Source organism: Elephantulus edwardii, unplaced genomic scaffold (genome assembly GCF_000299155.1).
Source record: "Elephantulus edwardii isolate Elephantulus edwardi_28Jun2011 unplaced genomic scaffold, EleEdw1.0 scaffold00292, whole genome shotgun sequence".
Taxonomy (NCBI): Eukaryota; Metazoa; Chordata; class Mammalia; order Macroscelidea; family Macroscelididae; genus Elephantulus; species Elephantulus edwardii.
Window position 1 is genome coordinate 627,354 of NW_006400042.1, and position 21,048 is coordinate 648,401.

General features: G+C 39.5%; 1 protein-coding gene across 1 annotated transcript in view; it reads right to left on the reverse strand.

Moving 5' to 3' along the window:
- Positions 1–21,048, reverse strand: part of LOC102843374 (aspartyl/asparaginyl beta-hydroxylase-like) — a 268,463-nt gene that overhangs the window by 180,303 nt on the left and 67,112 nt on the right. Inside the window, exon 14 of the mRNA XM_006900733.1 lies at positions 14,564–14,608. Within this exon, the coding sequence (XP_006900795.1) occupies positions 14,564–14,608 (45 nt within the window). The remainder of the gene's footprint in view (positions 1–14,563; positions 14,609–21,048) is intronic.

Below are 21,048 nucleotides of genomic sequence, written 5' to 3' on the forward strand. Positions count from 1 at the left end.
GAAAACAGTGCAACAATGAATGAATGAAAACCCAAAATCTCTGTAAATGTTCATTAAAACTAATAAAATTTAATAAAAAAAAAACAAACAAAAAAAAGAAAAGAGATTGAGGCTTTTAATTTCAGCTTGCTTGGTTTCACAATCAACACTCTTGGCAAACAGCTGTCAGTAAATCAAAAGACAAATTGCATTGGGGAAGTGTGCTATCAGGGAACTTTTCAAAGACCTAAAGAGTAATGATGTCAGTCTAGGGACTAAGGTTCACTCGATCCAAGCCATCGTCTTCATAATCACTTGCTAAGCATCAGAGAGCTGGACAGTGACTTAAGATGACAAAAGAAGAATCAATGTCTTTGAGTTGTGGTGCTGGAGAAGAGTACTGAACATACTACAGACTGCCAAAAGAACTAATAGGTCTGTCCTGGAGAGTGTGAAATCACTGCCCCTTGGAAGCAAGGATTTTGAAGCTCTGTTTCACATACTTTTGTCACATAGCTAGAAGGGGCCAGTCCTTGGAGAAGAATATCATGCTTGTAAAGGTGGAGGAACAGCACAGGCAAGGAAGATGCTGGATGAGATGGGTTGACTCAGTAATTGGTGTAATGGGAGTAGGTATATCAGAGTTAGTGACACCAGCTCAAGACAGGACAAGGTTCAGAGCTACTATACATAGGGTCTCTATGAGTCGAAGGTGACTTGATGGCACACAGTGAACAATATCTGTTTGACTCTTCTAAGCATTGAGGGAAACATGTTATTGGAAAGATGCTGGTTCTCCAGAAGCACCTTCCAGGGACCTCAGTAGTACCTGCAGGAAGAATACAGCCCAGTTCTCAGCTGAGGTCATCCACCCAACACCTGAGGGAAAGCTCATCCATCAACATATTAGGAGAAAACCAATCTTCAGTACCTGAGGGGAAGCTCAGTGAGAGAAGAAGACTCTCCTAAAGTGCACCTCATCCCAGACACCAGGAGCTACTCAGGAGGCCACCAAAGAGATGGGAAGAGGAGATCACAGCATTGAAGCCCTCAAAGGTGCACAGACGGGCAGAGACGATGAGTAATATCCTTAATGAGAAAGTCTGACACAGTGGTTGCAACAGTGGGCTTGAGCCCAGCAGTGGTTGTAAACAAAGCAGCACTCCCTGATGGTGCTTGTTCTCATGTTTATATGGTCACTAGGAGGCAGAATCCACTCATAGGCACCTTACAGAACTTTTCAGAAAGCCTGGACTTGGCTGTGTGACTTAGAAAATGGAACACACAGGCAAATTCTGTGCACAATACAGTAACTCTGACCAGAGAGTGCATGGCAGGTCAGCCATAAAGGGCCAGAGCTCACTACAAATCTTCCTGTTCTGAGTGGGTGCTGATGTAAATAAAGAGGAAAGAATTGGCTCTAAGTGGTCACATCTGACTGGTACATGCTGTCTCTGATAGGAGAGTCCTGGCCAGGTCTCTCCATGACCTTTGAACTTAAGGCCCCAGGAGCTGAGGGGATGGGCAAGGCCAAGCAAGGCTCAAGGAGCAATGGCCCCATTGTTTTCCCCTCTCATGCAGAGTATGTTAAAAGAGCCTGAACTTATAAAAATAGAATATTTACCATAACATCTCTGATGAGCCCAATGATTGTATAGAAAACTTTTGCTCAACTACTACAGCTTTTCCAAGTAAAATGGATTTTTAAATTATAAAAAAAAAAAAAAAAAAGAGCCTGGCCCAGATCACTCCAGTTGACAAACATCCATTTTCACTATGGAAAACATCATCTTCATGTTCTTTTTCTGCTCCTCTTTTTCCCCACGACAAAGCGAGGCCTGAGATTGTTTGGGTCAGAGGGATATCCTTGGAGCAGGCATTTCAAGCTCTCTGCTTCTCAGTCCTGAAACTGGTTATGAGATCCATCGAATTCACTAGCATTCTGCACAGCCAACCACAGAAAGTGTGTTACTTTGCCTCCCTTTAGTCTCTGAGCATATACTTCCCTGGAAGAGCTTATAGTGGTGTCACTGAAGTACAGAGGAGAACGAATGACACTTCCCACACCCCAGGCACTGTCCTAAGATCATTTCATTGAACCCTCTCACCGATGCTGGGAGGTCCTTCTCATTTTAAAGATGAGGAAACTAGGGCTTAGAGGTTAAGGAACCACATCCAGAGAGAGATACAGAACAAATAAAGTCTACTTTAGAGGCGACGCACTAGAATATTGCTTTAACCACCCTATATAGAGAGTCCCAACAGGGAGCTCTGGTGATAGTACTCCTAGGAGGTCATGGTAACCCAAAGACCTCACATCATTAGCAAATTGAATCCGCTCACTACAGGGTAGAAAGATAGGACAGATGCTCCTCATTGAGGTTTAAAAATCAAACTCATTGCTGTTGAGTTAGACTGACTCCTGTCTGACCCTCGGTTGCATTTTCGAGGCTATAAATCACATGGGAGGAAACTGTCCATCATTCTCCAAAGGAGTTTGAACCGCCAGAGTCCTGCCTTTGGGTCAGCAGCACAATATCCTACAGACTCCACCACCAGAGCTCCTGTGTTAAGACTGATGGCCTCTGGAAGCCTGATGAAGGGTCACTAGGAGTGGAAACTGAATTGATGGAGTAAGCCTGAGTTCTGTGTTTGATCAACAGTATGAGTTTGAGACCCCAAAAGGAGCATTATAAATTAAAGAAGCCATTCTATGCTCAGACAAATCCTGAAATCAAAAAGTGAAATTACATCTACACATACATAGGGAGTTCTAGTGTCCTAGTCTGTAGGGAGTTGTGCCGCTGACCCAAAGGCAGGCCATTTGGATCCACCAGCAGCTGTTGGAGAAAGATGGACAATCTCCTCTGAAAACCAGCTGGAGTGTCAGCTATGAGTCAGTTTCTACTTGACAACACATAATAACAACATCTAGCTCTGGTGGTCTACCCACAAGAAGCCGTGTTGCAATCCCAAAGGCATGTGGTTTGAATCCACCAGCTGCTCTGTGGCAGAAAGATGGCTATTCTCCTCTGGTGTGCTTAACTGCCTCTGAAAACTCAATGGAGGATCCGTGATGGGTCTGTTCCAACTTGATGGTACACAACAACAACATACATATGAGGTCTTTGCCAATTCCTACTCATTATTTAAACATATAGATGCAAAAAAGGAAAAGATAATACAAATTCTTTAAGATTACTCCTTAAAAAAAAAAAAAAAGATTACTCCTTCCTTAATTACCAATGTTATTTTAAGTGAACAAAACTCTGGTAACATGAATGAGATTTTGATCGCTTAAAAATTTTCATGTAATCATTAGAAATAAATTTCTAGATTAAACTTCCCTGAACGTTATTAAGTTCTAGACACTGTGTTAAGCAGTACATTGAGTCATTCTTGCTGAAGGTAAGAGAACGCTAAAGCTAATTTCCACCCAGGCCTCTCCTGTCTCAAGTTTCCTATCACACTCACAAGACTCAGGCCTGAGACCCTGCCAGCTCCAGGCCTCTCACATCTCCCAGCTTTGAACTCACATCTCCCCTAGCTGTCTTCCTTCTTTAACCTCTCTGGCCTGTACATCTGAAAGCAAGCTGCAGGACAAAATCCATCTGCTGGGAACATCAAATTCCCTCTCATAAACAAAACACTTATTAGCAAAGTAAACAAATTCAATTTAAACAAGCAAGCCATTCTACTTTAAAACATTCCTTTGTATTCTGTATTTTCTAAGCATGTTGAAGAAAAAAACTCCCTTTTTAGACTACAAGGAATATCTCTTCTACCTGCCTGGTTCTTCTTTGGCAAAGAAGACAGGTATGGGAGAGCAAAGAAAGAACCTTCCAGGTTTTGCTGACTTTTCTTGGCCAAGATTCTTCAATTTTTTTCAAGCCCAGGATGTCAATAATCTCATGGTATGGGGATCATGAAGGGTCTGAAATTTCTAAGTTCAGAGCAAAACCTTTTCTTCCAATTATGGTTACAGGGGGCTATTTCCTTTAACCCTGTCCCCAGCAGCATTGGAAAATGAAAGAAAACCGCCAAAATATATTATTGAGCCCATTCTGACTCATGACCATAACAAGTAGATCAGGACTCACACAGTGTTCCCAAGGCTGGAAATCTTTCTGTAAGCAGACTGCTCTCCCAAGGATGAGCTGATGGTGTTGAGTTGGTGGCCTTTCAGTTAGCAGGTGAGAGCTAAAGAACATGCCACCAGGACTCCTACCTCACAACACAGTAAAATTTACAGTAAATGAGTAATAACTAATAGAACAGAGGGGAGCTCTGATGGTCTAGGGGGGAAGGAATTGTGCTGCCAACCCACAGGCAGTCAGGTTGAATCTACCAGATGCTCCATGAGAGGAAGATGAACAATCTCCTCCCTTGTCATTTATAGCCTCTGAAAATCCACAGGAGGGTCAACTATGACTTAGTTCTGAGTTGATAGCAATGAGTTTGAGTTTTTTAGTTTGTTAGAATACAAATACAGTAAAAAGGGGTCTGAAGATATTTCTTTCTGATTTTAGTCATAAAAATTGCTGATCTTTTATAATACCAGCAGGTAAAACATAAACTGATATGTATCAAAATTAAAAAAAAAACCCCAAACACAAAACCTGACATGCTTTAAAATAACGACAATATAAAGAATTCTTCTGTATTTTATTGCACTCAAATAACATTAAACAGCAGACATTTACATCATTTTTAGAAAATCCATTGATGTTGCTCAGCTTGATACATAATTGTAACTACAAGGTTCATTAACTCAGATATATTGAATTAAAATACATTTGAACTTGACCACAACATATGATTTATAAAAATCCAATGAAACTTGTACTCACTCATCAGTTCTAAATTATGCCTAATTATCCTAAAAAATATGGCTATATAAAAGGTAGTGTTTGCTAATTCACAATACGAACTAAGATCTTTGAATTTGAAGATCAAGTCTGCATTACCCATGTCACAGCTTTAGAAGATTATTGCTTTTCATAGTAGTATTTGAGGTTCACTACAAAGTAAGACAGTATGCAGAACTCACTACATTGAGACTATGACATTTAATGATAAAAATATATAATCTGTCTCCTAAAAGCAGGAGGGGAGAAATATTTTATCTTAAAACAATGTCAACACTATCTAGAACAATCCCTGATTCACATATGAAACTACTTCTTACAGCTTTTATTTATTTTTATCTAATACCTCATAGCTCTCTCAAAATGTTATAGTGACCTTCTTTTCTAGCAATGAATTCTTTTCATCATAGCAAATACCAACTACTTCAAGCCAAGAATGGGAGGGAGGGAGGGAGGGAAGGAAGGAAGGAGAGAGAGAGGAAAGAAGAAAGAAAGAAAGAGAGAGAGAGAGAGAGAAAGAAAGAAATCTATTTAAAAGGCTCTTTTGTTATGAAATCACAGCAGGTAGCAGGCTCTCTGAGCACTTTTCACACATCCTCAATCAATTCACTCAGCAGCATAAAGAACTACTGCTTAAGCTGCATCACCATCTTTATAGTGTTATGAGAGTATCAACTAGTTAAAGACAAAGCAGTCTTTTAAGTTATGCAACAGGAATGTATTATAACGGAAACAAACACCAAACAGACCACTGCCAGGACATGGCAGATTGGAAGCGTGAAAGGGCTTTTTGCATCATAAGTCAGATTTGTTCTACCCAGAAATTTTCATTTTATCCCCTCCTTTTGAAAAATAAATGAACTAGAATAAGTTACGTCTACTGAAATATTACTTCTTATAATTAACCAACTGATTACTACAAAAATCTCGAAATTTAAGTTTAATCTGAATACTAAAAGCTAAGACAGATTTTTGATAAGTGTGTCAGTGCAGATATATGCAAACTTAAACTGTCATAGCTAACGATGCCTTGGGGTTCTTAAGAGTGTTACTTTAAGGCCCTTTTAGCGGCTTTTAAGTTATGTACAACAGTGTGCACACACCAATTCCCCAGTTAGTGTTAATTACAAATCACATATGTTAAGATCCTGTCAAGGTAAACTGCTGAAAACATCATCAATGGAATTTTTACGTACTGCCAGAAAAACACACATAAACAAAGGAAAACCTGAAAGCTGTGCTACAAAAAGAAGACACTTAATGGAGCCACTAATGCTATTAAAATAAGGACATGCAGGAATGTAAAGTTACATGTAATATTTGCTTCTGAAAACTAAAACTAAAATGACAGTGAAACTACAACTTAGTCAGAACATCATTAGTGTCCATTCGCCAAGATCTTGATCTGCTCAGTAAGGACTTCACAAGATCTATAACAGCCATCATTTGGAGCGTATGGTTAGGCTGCTCCTCTGCTTGAAGTAGGGGCAGTCTGATTTTGAAGCTTTAAGTATCTGCAAAAACAAGGGGAAATCTAAATTAAAGGACACCAGAAACAGACTGAAATTGCTTCATTTTTATTCTGCTCTTTAAAAAGCCCACTTTGTAGAAATGTAAATTTTATTTGGTTGTCATTGCTTAAAGGGTCCTCTGAAACAAAGTAGAAAAGTCCCTAGAGGTGAATGCAAAGTTCTGATGAAAATTTGAAGTTCATTTAGAGCACCCAAGAATTAGAATTTAATGAGAAAATTTCAATCTTTTGATAAATTGCTTCCTCCCTTACTTTTTAAAAATACTGTCTTACTCCAAACTTTGATTATCTGATTTATTTTGCTATTCTAGCATTGGGTTTGTGTTAGGATTGGATTTAAAGAGGTTTCTGTGATCTACAAGCCCAAATTTAATTTCTAAACCTAGATTAAGAGAAACTTTCCCCCTTCCTCTCTTCTCTTCTGAATCTCTTCCTCTTTCTTACTGTTTGCCGTCTTGCCATATGTCATCATTCACATGTGTAACCATATTTATCACACTAGAGAATTAAGCATGGTGCTAATATGGAGCAACTACAAAGTACATGCATATTTTTATACATCCAAGAGAAAGAAAGGAGTGTGTACATCCATCAAAAGGCATGTAGGGACATTCACAGCAGTGTCTTCAAACCAAGCAAACTCTGGAGACTTTTCCCAAACCCTGCCCTTGCATAATCATCCATTCACAGTAAACAGTATTAATAAAGAAATGTAGTTTATTTGTGAACTAAAATAAATTCATTATGTGTAACTAGATAAATGAAATTTACAGACATGATAATAAGCAATACTAGCCAGACACAAGAACTGTATGTGTGTGTATACATGTGTGTGTCCGAGATTCCATTCTGGTACATTAAAAAGCTATGAAATTAGCGATAAGGATGGCAGTTACCTTTGGTGGAGGTATTACTGGAAAGATGTAAGGAAGAGAAGTACCTGGGGCACTGGAGGCATGCTACCTCTAGATCTAGGTAGCTCCCAAGGTTACAGGCATATGCAAGTGTTCACCAAGCTATATGTTCAAGATTTGAGTATCCCTTGATGAAATATTATCTCAGTAAGAAAAGTTTCAAAAAATAGTTTGCCCTTAGATTGTCATAAAATTTAACAGGTCCTTGAGAGAAATAAACATTTCTGTAATTGCAAAAGCAAAATTATAAGACATTAACCTCAAGGCTGTAGAAAGCTATTAATAAAAAGGCAACTAAAACTATAGACTTAATGTTGAATAATCCAACTATTCTCCTGAAATGTTACTTAGAGGGTTCCATTAAGAGGGTACACAGAGTTGCAAATCATGTACCTCCAAAACTGAGTCCAGAATCTCCAGGAATCTCCACTGCTCATCAGCCTGCCCTGCCTCCAGTACACCACAAAGCTCCCCCATTCATCCCAAGAACTCAAGTTAGAAACAATATAATCCTTTACTTTGGCCCCTCAACCATTAAATTACTTCTGACTCAAACTTCCACAAAATCAATCTCTCCTCTCCACCTACCCCACTACAATCTAGGCTCACTCCATTTACCATCTTCTTCCCAGATTAATCTTTTCAAACATGGTTTAGATACTGTGAACCTTTGGCCTGGAGCTTTCCAATGCTTTTCTATCATTTGTAGCCCTAAATTCATACCTTAAAACTAAGTATATTGGACACTTCCAGAGCCAATTCTTTTCCACTTTATCTTCTTACACCTCTCCATAGCACACTGCCTGGTCTTCTTAGTGCTTAAAGCCATTGCTTCCTTTGTTAGTCACTTGCTAACGCTGGTAACTTCTATTGACATCATAAGGTCAGCTCAATGACAACTGGAAAGCCTTCTCAGGTGGAATAGTTATCCTTCCCACCACTGTCACTTCCTACTTCCCTGTCTATTTCTGTAAGCAGTTAAGGGCACTATTTTGTTGTTTTACTGTGGGCTGGCAACCCTAAAGAGAAGAGATTCTAATGCTCATCATGTATCACCATCCAGCACAGAACCTGGTCCACTGCTGTAGTTGTTAGGTGCTACTGAGTCAGTTACAACTCAGAGGAACCTTTTTGTACAACAGGACCTGGACTATCAAAGTCATTAAATACTCTTTGATCAAGTAAGTCATAAAAATTATGCATACACACAACTCTCTCACACTTCCCCCACTCATTGCTATCAAGTCTGAACTGATTTACAGGTGACCATACACTAGGTTTCCAAAGCTAGGAGAATGTCCACCTTTCTCTCTCGAGAAGCTGATTGAATCAAACCCCAGCGAGGCTGGGCCTTTGAGTTAGCTGTGCAGCTCACTAACAACTCCGGCACCAGGGCTCCTATGTATGTGTGCACATGTGTACATATAAATGATATTATTATTGACTGTGTTAATCACAACAAATTGTGTTTAACCTTATGGAGAATGTGAATCCCAGAATACTTGATTGTGCTTATGTGAAACCTACACTTGGATCAGGAAGCAGTCCTCAGAACAGAGCAGGGAAACACTGCATGGTTCAAAATCAGGAAGGGAGTGCGTCAGGGATGCATCCTGTCTCCATACCTTCTCAATATATATGCAGAACAGATCATTCAGGAGTCTGGGCTTTATAAGTAGGAATGTTGCATTAGGATTGGAGGAAGACTCAAACAACCTATATTATGCAGGTGACACAACTTTGCTTGCTGAAACTGAAAAGACCTGAAGTGATTGCTGTAGAAGGTCAAGGACTGTAGTCTTCAACATGGATTGAAGCCCAATATAAAAAAGACAAAGTATCTCACCACTGGGCCAAATGGCAGCACCACGCTAAATGGAGAAGAGACTGAAGTTAACAGTTATAGCTTGCTTGGCTCCACAATCAACACTATTGACACCAGCAGTCAGGAAATCAAAAGACAAATTGCATTAGGTAAATCTGCTGTCAGGGACCTCTCCAGAGTACTGAGAAGCAACGATGTCAGTCTAGAGACTAAGATGTACCTAATCCAGGCCATGGTCTTCGCAATTACTTGCTATGTCTCAGAGAGCTAGATAATGACTAAGGATGATAGAAGAAGAATTAATGCTTTTGAGTTGTGGTGCTGGAGAAGAATCATGAACATACCATGACCGCCAAGCAAACAAATAGATCTGTTTTGGGGGTTTTTTTGTTGGTTTTTTTTTTTTCAAATAGGTCTGTTTTGGAGAGGGTGAAACCAAGTTTCTCCCTGGAGGCTAGGATTTTGAAGTTCCATCTCACATACTTTGGGCATGTGACCAGTAGGGACTGATTCTTAGAGAAGGATATCATGCTTGGAAGGGTGGAGGGACAGCACAGGAGAGGAAGTTCTGGGATGTGATAAGATTGTTACAGTATCTAGGGTAGTAGGGGTAGGTGTGTCAAAGTCAATGAGACTAGCTCAGGATAGGGCATGCTCCGGAGCTGTTGTACAGAGGGTCGCTATGAGTCACAGGCAACTCAATGGCACATAACAAAAACCACTGAGTCAGAATCTATTCACAGCTAGTCCTCCCACAGGTTTTTAGAGGCAGTAAATTACATGGAAGGAGACTGCCCATTCTTCTCTCATGGAATAACTAGTGGGTTTGAACTGTATACTTTTGGATTGGCAGAACAATTCCTTACTACTAAGCACCAGATGGATGGATAGACAGACAGAAGGATAGACATAGCTTTAGTACTTGCTCAAATACTTTTTAAAATAATATCATTTCATAAAATTGATTCCTTTTTGCCCTTACCATGAGGATAGCAGGAAAGATGTTAATGGAGTCAACTGACCAATGGCTCTAAAGCTATTGTTTGACAGGAAATTTAACTCAGACAAATTACACCGATGAATCCTTCATAAATCATTCAATTGGTGCTGTGGATAGGTATGCCGTCAGACTGCTATAAATAAACTGCTGGATTTCAAGTAAAATTTAAGCCACAATTTAACTTTCCTACCACAAATAATAAAGCAATGTTCACCATTTATTAATTCCAACTGATAATAAATATCTAAGAATGTAACATCTCTAATATAACACTTCTCTGGTGGCCCTGTAGTAAGGGACTACACTGGCAACCCAAAGGCTCGCAGTTTGAATCCGGCTGCTCCTCAGGAGAGAGATGGGCAATCTCCTCTAGGGTGATTTACTGCCTCAGAAAACCTCCTGAGGGGTCAGCTATGGGTCATTTCTGATATGATGTTAAACAACAACAACAAATATTATCAGACAAAAACAGTTCTAAAAATCTCACCAGCTCTTTACCCAACTCCCTACTGTTGAGCTGATTCCAATTCATGGTAACCCTGCACTGGGTTTATGAAGTTGTATATCTTAATGGGAGGAGACTCTCTCATCTTTTTCTCGAACAGTGACTGATGAATTCAAATCACTGATCTTTTCGTTAAGCAATATTTAACCTATTATTCTCCATCAACTCTTCAGCTTTAATTTATATGATGCCCTCTTAGCATAGCAGCTATGTGGAGCTATGCAGCCAGCTTGCAACTCTGGGACTTTGGGCCAGTTACTTGGCAAGCTTTGCCTCAATGTTCTCCTCTGTAAAATGGAGGTAAGAGCATAATCAGGGAGATTAAATGTATTAATACATTGATGTGTCCTGCATGCCTTCAAGTCAACTATAACTCATAGTGATGCTATATATATTTCAGAGCATCAATACTCCACAGGGTTTACAATGACTAACTGTTTGAAAGTTTGCCAGGTCTATATATTCAGTGCCACCTCTGAAGGTGAAAATGAATCTCCAACCTTTTGGTAAGCAAACAAGTTAACTACTTAAATCTCCCAGGGACCACTTGATCCATAAAGTTTTACTAAATGTTAGGAGTTGTGCTGGATGCAGTGGTGTGGTAAGACAGCCAGGGCCTGACTGGCAGAATTATCATCCAGAACTGGTACTGAGATTGTGTAACTCAACAAAACAATGACCAGGTAGGGCAAAGTAGTCATTAATCGGGTCCCTAGGGCCAAAATTTTAAAAAGCATTTTAAAGAAGTCCTCAGGTTCCAACTTCTACTGAGTAAAAGAAAATGAAAGACTAAGAAACAGTAAGGAGCCAACTCCAAAGCAGTTACTTTACTGTGCAAAATATCACAAATATATATTTAGTCATGTGATTATTTCATATAATGAAGGAATTTTAAAATCCTCTCAGCCTTCTATTTTTTCTTGGCAAGTTCCGTTGACAGCAGCAGGCCAATCAAATTTTCATGCTATCCTGTGGTCGGGTGCACCTTTGAGAGTCGTTCTTTTACAAAAGAGTCTCTTCATCTACCTCAAAGACTACCCTCATTAGAACTGACACTTTCAGAGATGCCATTTAAAAAAAAAACAAAAAACCAAAAAAACCAAACAAACTCTATAGTCTAACTTACAGCCAACCCTTCAGTGAGTTTTCTGTGTCTGTGAATCACACAGGAGGAGACTGTCCAGTTTTCTCCTGTGGAGCAGCAGGTAGATCCGAACTGCCAGAGAAAGCACTGCCTTTGGATCAGCTGTTCAGCTCCTTACAGACTGCTCCACCAGAGCTCCCATTTATCATTTAACAGGAGATTATTACATGCCCAAATCCATGGTTGTTGTAAAGGTTGTTAGTGTGCTCAGCTGACAATCAAGAGATTGGCGGTTCAAGGCCATCCAAAGATGCCTTGGAAGAAAAGTCTGGCAGCCTACTTCCAAAAATTCTACCTTTGAGAACCTTATGGAGTCAAGCCATATGCTGACACACACGAGACACCAAGAGCTGGAGTCAACTTGATGGCACCTAGTGCAGGTACAATGTTTTATAATTATGTATCAGGAACTATGTACATTACTCAAATCCTCATTTCTATGTGCTTCAATGTTTAAATATTTCACTCATAGACTTATTCCATCCTCCCAACTTCTAGGTATCTTACATTTAAATTTCAAGTAGATTACTGGGCTCTATGTAAAAAACATTGGAAAAATCAAAGCGCAGAATGCTTTGGCCAGAAAAACAAAATCATATTACCTCATACTTTAACCAAAGTTAGATCAATACTGAAAATTGTGGACTGTGACATGAACTATATCAATGTTACAGAAACATTAATTTTTGGAATGCTTTATAACATTCTTTAAGGGAAATTATTCTTTAACAGAACAGAAGAGTAACAAAAATGCCAATTCTATAACAGCTCATTACTTCATAGATAGAATCAAACCAAATGTGAAGCACCACTCAACAACAAAGGGGAAACCACCTGGATAATGCAAACAATCAAGAACTCATCTATTAACTGACAGGCAGACAGTTTGAAACCACCTAGAGCTATCTAAGAAATACCGTGAAAATCTACTTCCAAAAGGTCACAGGCTTGAAAACCTGTGAAATGGTATTTTATACACCTGTCTGGAGTGTACAGAATTGTCTAGAGGCAGAATTAACTTGATGGCAACAGGTTTTACAGGAAAAAAAGGATAGAAAATCAATTTTCTTTGCCTTGTCCATCTTTTCTAGACACAAATAGGTATGTGTTTGTTCAGTTGCTATAAAAAAAAAGAGCATTTTCTCTCTAGATTGTTTTTCTCATTCATATTAAAACACCAACAAAATAGTTCTTTTCATTGATATTTTGGTATACATTATAAGTATACACATCATGCCAAGTATCAAAATCTAAATTATTCTAATAATAAACAAAGATAAGCTGATATATCACTAAAACTATTCTCTGACCATAAAGGCTGTTCGTTTTTATTAAAATTCAACAGGAAGAATGCTATCAAAATTAGTAACAAGAAAGTTTTTAACTGCTATAAAATTCACATTAAACATAACATGAAAATAATGAATAAAGATTGAATCAATTAAATATATTCACACTTAAACACACATGAAAACAGATACAGAAATAAGATGAAATACATTTGGGAAAGAGGTAGGATGTGGAAAATCTTCTCTTTAAAAAAAACATACTTTCCCACTAGGAAGATGGGATGGTCTAGAGGATGTTGGGATTTGGATCTAGGGAGTACCAACAAGAAAGATGCACTCTCTGTTCCCATGTAATTCGCAGCCTCCGAAAAACGAACTGAGGAGGGGAGGAATCACTGGGTGCAGAGCTCAGTGGGCACAGGGAGGGGGTGAAGGAAGGAATTAGGAAAGATCCAAAGGGGACCTGATTAGGCAAGATAATAGTGGGTATGCATCAATGATGATTAATTTTCTAAAACACAACGTATAGGAATGATCCTATGAAGCACAATGTGAGAAGAAGAATGTGTGACAATGTATATAAATTTTGTATGCAAACCAATATAAAATAAAAATAAATATTTTTTTAAAAAACCAAATCAGCTAGTGGGTCTGGTATGAGTGGTTGACTAAGATGAGATGAGACATTAAAATGCTAATTTACAAATGCAAATTGAAATTCATGTCATCTCTAAAATATATTTTTGAAAGCAACGGTCTTGACTCAAATGCTGTTCCCACTCTTTCAAATGTACCAGTGACTAGAGAGAATAAGTAAAGGCAGGCAGGGCAAGCAGCAAGACAGTCTAACAGGACAGAAGAGAAGGGAATGAATGGTCCTGACAAACCCTGGCTAGTGGGGACTGCCACGTGGCCACCAATAAAGTTCACAGGGATGAGACGAACAGTACAAATGTACCTATTACCAATTGTCACCCAAAAGAAATTCGGATTCCTTATCCTCCATTTACTAGCCTGAGGAGCAAAAACAAAAGCCCCCTAACTTGTACTACTCCCAGTATTTTTAATTGCAACATCATGTGTGGTTTTGTTCACTCTTTCTTTCTCTCACATTGCCATCCAGTCAGAACCACCTCCTCACAGCTGACCTTCCACAGTTTCCAAGGCTGTAAAATGCATGAGAGAAAACTGTCCATCTGCCTCCCACGTCATGACTGGAGGAGAGGATAGGACACCAACTGCCCCAATTGCCGGAGAGGTCCTGCCTGTGAGCACCTCGATGCCCTGTGAACATCGCCACCAGGGGTAGCGTTTGATCACTAATGTTTCTCAAATTCTATTTTAATCAGTAAATAATAGACTCAGTGTGTGTATTCCATAACTTTTGCTCAATTAACAAAAACACAAAACCATTTCATTTTAAATTATCATTGCTAACAGTGACACCGAATGTTAAAAATGAAACAAAGGGGGGGAAATAAAATATATCAAGCATACATACATCATACCTGATGGTCCTTCATGTTGTTCTTCTGCCGGGGGCATACTTACTTCTAAAATAAAGTTTCAAATCATTATATATTGCCAGCTAGGGTTTATAATACAGTATTTTCAGTTCAAAATCCATTTTCATTATCTATCATGTTGATACAGTGTGGGGTTTTTTAACACCAACATACAAAAAAATCATTCCATCTAACTTAGCAGATCTAACTTAGCCCTTGTCCAGTGCAACTGTCTTCACAATATCTGCCTAACTGCCTAACTTCAAAACCCCACTGCTTATCAGAGAAATTGTGGACTACAACCGCAGGCTTGCCACAACGCTGCATCAAACTCGTTAAGAACGTGGAAAAGAGGAAGAAAGGCAAAATACTGAGCCAGCACCAACTCTTACTAAATTTCTAAATTACATCTTTGTTGAAAACATTATCCAAGCTTTAAAACAGCTTTATGAATGCATGGTTTTCATATACCTGATTAATTTATGTCTAGTATTCAATGAGTTTTTGCAATGTGTGTACATTTGTGTGTACAAATGTAATCTCCCCACAACTAAGAGGATATTCCATCACTCAAAAAAATGCCCTGGCAGTCAAGTCCCACAATCCTACCAAACTCCAGAAAAGGACTTATGTGTTTCCTATGCCTGTAGTTTTGCTTCTTCTAGACTTTAATACAAATTCACTGATACAGCACTTAGTCCTTTGGGTGAGCTTTTATTCACTTCTTTCTCCTCCCCACCCAATTTATTTATTTTTTTAATTTTACTGATTTATTTACAAAGTTTGAACACACACACACTTCTTTCACCCCACTTATCCACTGAATTGTGCAATCCTATGATTAACAACCTCTTCACCCACCCATCCTCACTCCTCTATTTCCACCCTTCCCCGCCCCCGCCCCCAGTCCGCATACTCATTCTATAATAATGGTTTTATACAGTATTTGCCAGGAATGTATCCTATCTCCATACCTTTTCAACCTGCATGCACAGCAGATTATCCGAGAGGCTGGGCTCTATGAGAAGAAGTGTGGCGTCAGGATTGGTGGAAGATCTATTAACAGTCTGCGTTATGCAGATGACACAACCCTGCTTGCCAAAACTGAGGAGGACCTCATGCACTTGCGGCAGAGGGTCAAGGACTGCAGCCTTCAGTATGGATTGAGGCTCAATGTCAAGAAGACAAAGATTCTCAACACTGGACGAATTGATAGCATCAGGATGGATGGTGAAGAGATTGAGATTGTTCACAGCTTCAGTTTGCTTGGCTCCACGGTCAACACTCAGCACCAGCAGTCAGGAAATCAAAAAACGTATTGCGATGGGAAAGTCTGCTGTTAGGGACCTCTCTAAAGTACTCAAGAGCAACAGTGTCTCTCTGGAGACTAAGGTGCGCCTGAAACAGGCCATGGTCTTTGCAATCACTTGTTATGCATCAGAGAGTTGGACAATGACTAGGGAGGAAGAAGGAAAATTGATGCCTTTGAGCTGTGGTGCTGGAGAAGAGTATTGAATGTACCCTGGACTGCCAAGAAAACAAACAGATTCATCCTGGAGAGGGTTAAACCAGGCTACTCCTTGGAGGCAAGGATTCTGGGGCTTCATCTGACATACTTTGGACATGTTGTAAGGAGAGAAAGGTCCTTGGAGAGGGACATCATGCTTGGTAGGGTGGAGGGACAGCGCAGGAGGGGAAGACCCTCTATGAGGTGGATTGATTCAGTGACTGGGGTAATTGGGATGAGTGTGTCAGAGGCAATGCGATTGGCACAGGATAGAGCAGGGTTTAGGGCTGCTGTACATAGGGTCGCTATGAGTTGCAAATGACTAGACGGTACATAACAACAACAGTATTTGTCCTTGTGGGCCTAAGTTCACTCAGCATAATGCTCTCCAGTCCCTCCAAAGTTAGCAAGTTAGATAGTAATTTACAAAATCATTGCTCCTGCATGCTGCATAGTATTCCATTGTATGAATGTACCATAACTTCTCAATCCATTCGATTTTGGCTGGACATCTGGGCTGTTTCCATGTTCTTGTGATGGTGAATAACGCTGCTGTGAACACTGGTGTACAAATTTCTGTTTGGGCCTCAGTTCTCATTTTCTTAGGGTATATTTCAAGTCCCCAGCACCTCCTCCGGCCGGCTTTTCCTGTGTACATTTGAGATGCCTCTTCGTTATTATCTGAGGTGACTTCCCCCGGCACACAGCTTCCAGGCTTCCCCTCTGCCCAGGAGCACGTTCTCCCCGTCCCCAGCACCTCCTCCAGTCGGCTTTTCGTAAATGACTCGACGGCACATAACAACAACATATATCAAGTAGTGGAATAGCTGGGTCATATGGAATTTCTATATTAAGCTTTCGAGGAAATGCCAAACTGCCTTCCTGAGGGTTTGTAACATTGTACAATGCCACCAACAATATAAAAGAGTTCCTATCTTGCTATTCACTTCTTTTGATGTTTATGAAATTCCTCAGTGTTGTTTCATGGATTGAGTTTGTTTGTTGCTTTTGAATGAAAGGTGCATTGTGTGACTATATCACATTTTGTTTACCCAGGCACCAGTTGAGCAATGTTTAAGCTGCTTCTATCTTTTCAAGGATGTTGCAAAATACTGCTTTGAATGTTCAAGGACAAATCTTAATGCAGATATAATTCTCTTGGGTAAAGTAAGTATATGCTTAATTTGCAAAGACATTTTCTCTAACTTTACTCTGCATATCTTAGACTTATCAATGTATATGGTTCTCACTCAGTTTATCTGTATTATAAATCAAGGTTTTAATAGCTAAATGATTATGGAAACAGTAGTCAAGAAATCCAACAATACATTTCAATCCACGTAACTGCAGTAAAGGACATCTTTAAAGTCCTAAAGAGTAAAGATGTCACTTTGAGGCCTAAAGTGTCCCTGGCTCAGGTTATGGTATTTTCCATTGTCTCATAAGCATGTAAAAGTTGGACAATAAATAAAGAAGACTAAGAGACTATTGATGCCTTTAAAGTCAGGTGTAAGAATATTGAAGATACTATGGATTCCCAATAAAATGAAGAAGAAAACAAAAATCCTCGCCACTAGACTGACAGGTGGCATCCTAAGAGATGGAGGAAAGGCTGGAACTGTCAACAATGTCATCTTACTTGGACCTGCACATACTGGAAGATGTTGATGAAGATGAAAATAGTAACAAAGTGAGAGAAAGGGACCAAAGGGAACACCCATGGATTCCAATCTTTCATTTTTTGAATTGTCTTCAGCCTCAAGGGGCAAATTGCAGTCTTTTTTCCAATATGCTCAGCTGCTCTATTTTTGGAGGCCCCTCATCTCTCCCTTCCATCATGGCTCTCAACTTATTTGAAGGGGGAACACCTTAAACTGAATAAAATGGGGGGGGGGAACAACTATTCTTTTATTCCAAATTCACATGCATTCTTTCTCATCTCAATAAAAACTACGGATGCAAATCACCACTGTGCTCATGTGGGGAGAAAGGAAACGCTTCTGCTCCCTTGGCTCTGCTGGAAGCTGAAGGGCGCTGAGCCCTTGGATGGGTACACGGAACTCTAGGTATTTTTCCTCTTCTCTGCATACTGGGGTCAGAGGTTACACTGCATCTTTGTGTGAGTACAGAAACTAGCACTTACCAACACGTATCTGTCTGCTTTCTCTTATTTAAAAAAAAAATTAAATACAGTATTCTAAAAGTTCAGCAAGAGTGGGGTTGAGATTTTGGCCTGGTTTCAGTGGGCATTTGAATATAGGTTCTCCTTTGGAAGGTTTGTGATGTTAAAAGTATCCTTGCAATTTAAAGTAACACTTTAAAAATAAATTTCTCCCCTAAGAACAACCTGAGCCCTTATATTTGAATCATCAGAAACTATAGAATCTTATCAGAACTGGCATTCTCTATAACAGTTGTAAATTTGTTCCTGAGTATTTCAAAAGGTTCATTTTTTTTTTCCTGGAGAAGATGATGCTACGTTTGAAATGTTAAAGTTTATAAGCTGTATTTGTAATAAAACTGAATGTGTATAAAAAATAGCGATGGAGAGAAGACAGGTTAGAGGCCTTTCTACATGGTGCAAGAGAATCATGAGCAGCTGAACTAGACCTGCAGTATAAGACCAGTTGCTGTCTATTCTGTTCAGACTTAGGGCAACACCATGCGTGTGTCTTCCACAGTATCTTCAGCAGCTAGTTTTTCTTTGGTACATGGCCAGGCCATTCTTATAAGAATCCTCTGGGCAAACTTGAACCTCCAGTCTTTGGATCAGCAGGTGAGTGTGTTAACTGTGTGCATTACTGAGGGACTTCCAAATATAAGAAATATACAGAGAAGAACAGATTTAAGAAGTACTTGAGGAATCCGCTCCGTAGTACTTGGAGCTATCTAAGAAGGGAATGAAAGAGTCACTGATGATCAGCATATTCCTGGTTTGGAAGATCAAGTACACTGTAATGTGATAAGCCAGAAGATAAAAAGGTTGGGGCTTGGGTTCAAAGATGAACTTGGGTACAAAGTTCTTTCTCACCTATTAAGTGCTCACACAAGCCCACCATAAACAGTGCTCAGCGGGGTATAGGCACACAGCCCATTCCCACTGTCCTGAAAGGGATTCCCTTAAAAGCCTCTACTATAACAGTGGCACTATGCAGTATTCGTCCTTTTGTGACTGAGATATTTCTCAGCATAATGTCCACCAGGGTCACCCATTTTGAATAATATTGCATGAGTTCCTTGTTTTTCAATGCAGCATAGTGTTCCATTGTGTGAATATACCACAGCTTCTCTATCCATTCATTTGTTGATGGGCACTTACATTGTTTACAACTCTTTGCTATCATGAATAAAGCCGCAATAAACATGGGTGTGCATATATCTGCCTGGGTGGTAGTAATGGTTTTTTTAGGGTATATTCCCAGTAGTGGAATAGCTGGGTCAAAGGGAATTTCTATTTGCAACTTTTTGAGAGAGTGCCATACAGTCTTCCCTAGTGGTTGCACTATTTTACACTCCGACCAATAGTGAATAAGGGTTCTGGTTTCTCCATAACCTTGCCAGCAGCTGATGTTTGCTGCTCTGTTAAATTATGCTATTCTTACCAGGGTAAGATGATATCTCATAGTTGTTTTGATTTGCATCTCTCTTAGAATTAGGGATTTTGAACATTTCTTCATGTATTTGTTTGCCATCTGAATGTCTTCTTTGGTGAAGTGTCTGTTCATATCCTGTGCCCATTTTTCAATTGGGTTGTTTGCCTTTATCTTGTTGAAGTGCTGGAGTATTTTACAAATTATAGATATAAGTCCCTTATCTGACAGGTCATTACCAAATATTTTTTTCCCAATCTGTGGCTTCCCTTTTTACTCTATTGGAGAAGTATTTGGATGTGCATAGGGATTTGATTCTTCAGGGTTGGGGTGAGACTGAGAAAGACTGGATAAATTATGTACATTGCATTGAAACAGATAAGGGAGAGAACTGTTTGAAGTCGATATACAATTGGATATTGTGGCCATGACGGAGTCCAAAGTGAATGTTGCATAGTGGAGTGTACTTGGGGGGGGGGGGGGGGGGGAGGGGATACCAATGAAAGAATTTTTTTTTTACCTTTCAAGGAGAAGAGCAAACTGGCGGGGAGGGGTGGACAGGGAGAAATGTGCAATGATGAATGAATGGAAACCCAAAGTTTCCGTGGATGTTTGCTAAAATTAATAAAAAAAATAGATTTAAAAATTCTAACAGTGGGGGGAAAATAGATAGATAGATGATATAGATATGGATATATGGATGTGTGTGTGTGTATATATATATACATGTTTATATATTTTAAAAACCAGCAAAATAAAACTATAGATTGAATAGGTAAAAAAAAAAAATTAAAAAAAGAAAAAAGCCTCTGCTATGTCCTCTGTCAAAATATGTGAACTATTGTGATCTTAAGGGGGAAAATTCCTCACTGCATTTACAATACCCAGCTCTCACAGAAGTAACAGAAGGCAGGGCTAAATTGAATTCTATGATGCTTGCTCATTTAGGTAGAATATTTACTTAGGAGGGTGTGCTGGTGGTGTAGTCCATAGAGAGCTGTGTTGCTAACTCAAAGGCCACTCTTATCTGTGGTTTGAATCCACCAGCTGCAGCCTTGCAAAACCATCCGATGGTCAGCTGTGAGTTGAAATCAACTCAATGGCGATGAGGGAGGGACAGGGAGTGATGGATGAGGTTTTTCTTGGTTTCCATCTTCCTTCACTCTTATTGAAGAAAATTATAAATTCTGCCATAATCTTCAGAATATTAACATTCTTCACCAACAATTGAAAAATGGGAGGTGGGCACTAGGGAGAGATTGATCCCTGTGCACACAGTGAGCACACTGTCTCCGCTCAGGAGTTTCTCATAGGCAAGAAGATGAGAGGGCTTGTACCGCTAATCCCCATTCCCTCCAACACTGTTCCTGCCTTCTCTCTTTTCAGCTGAC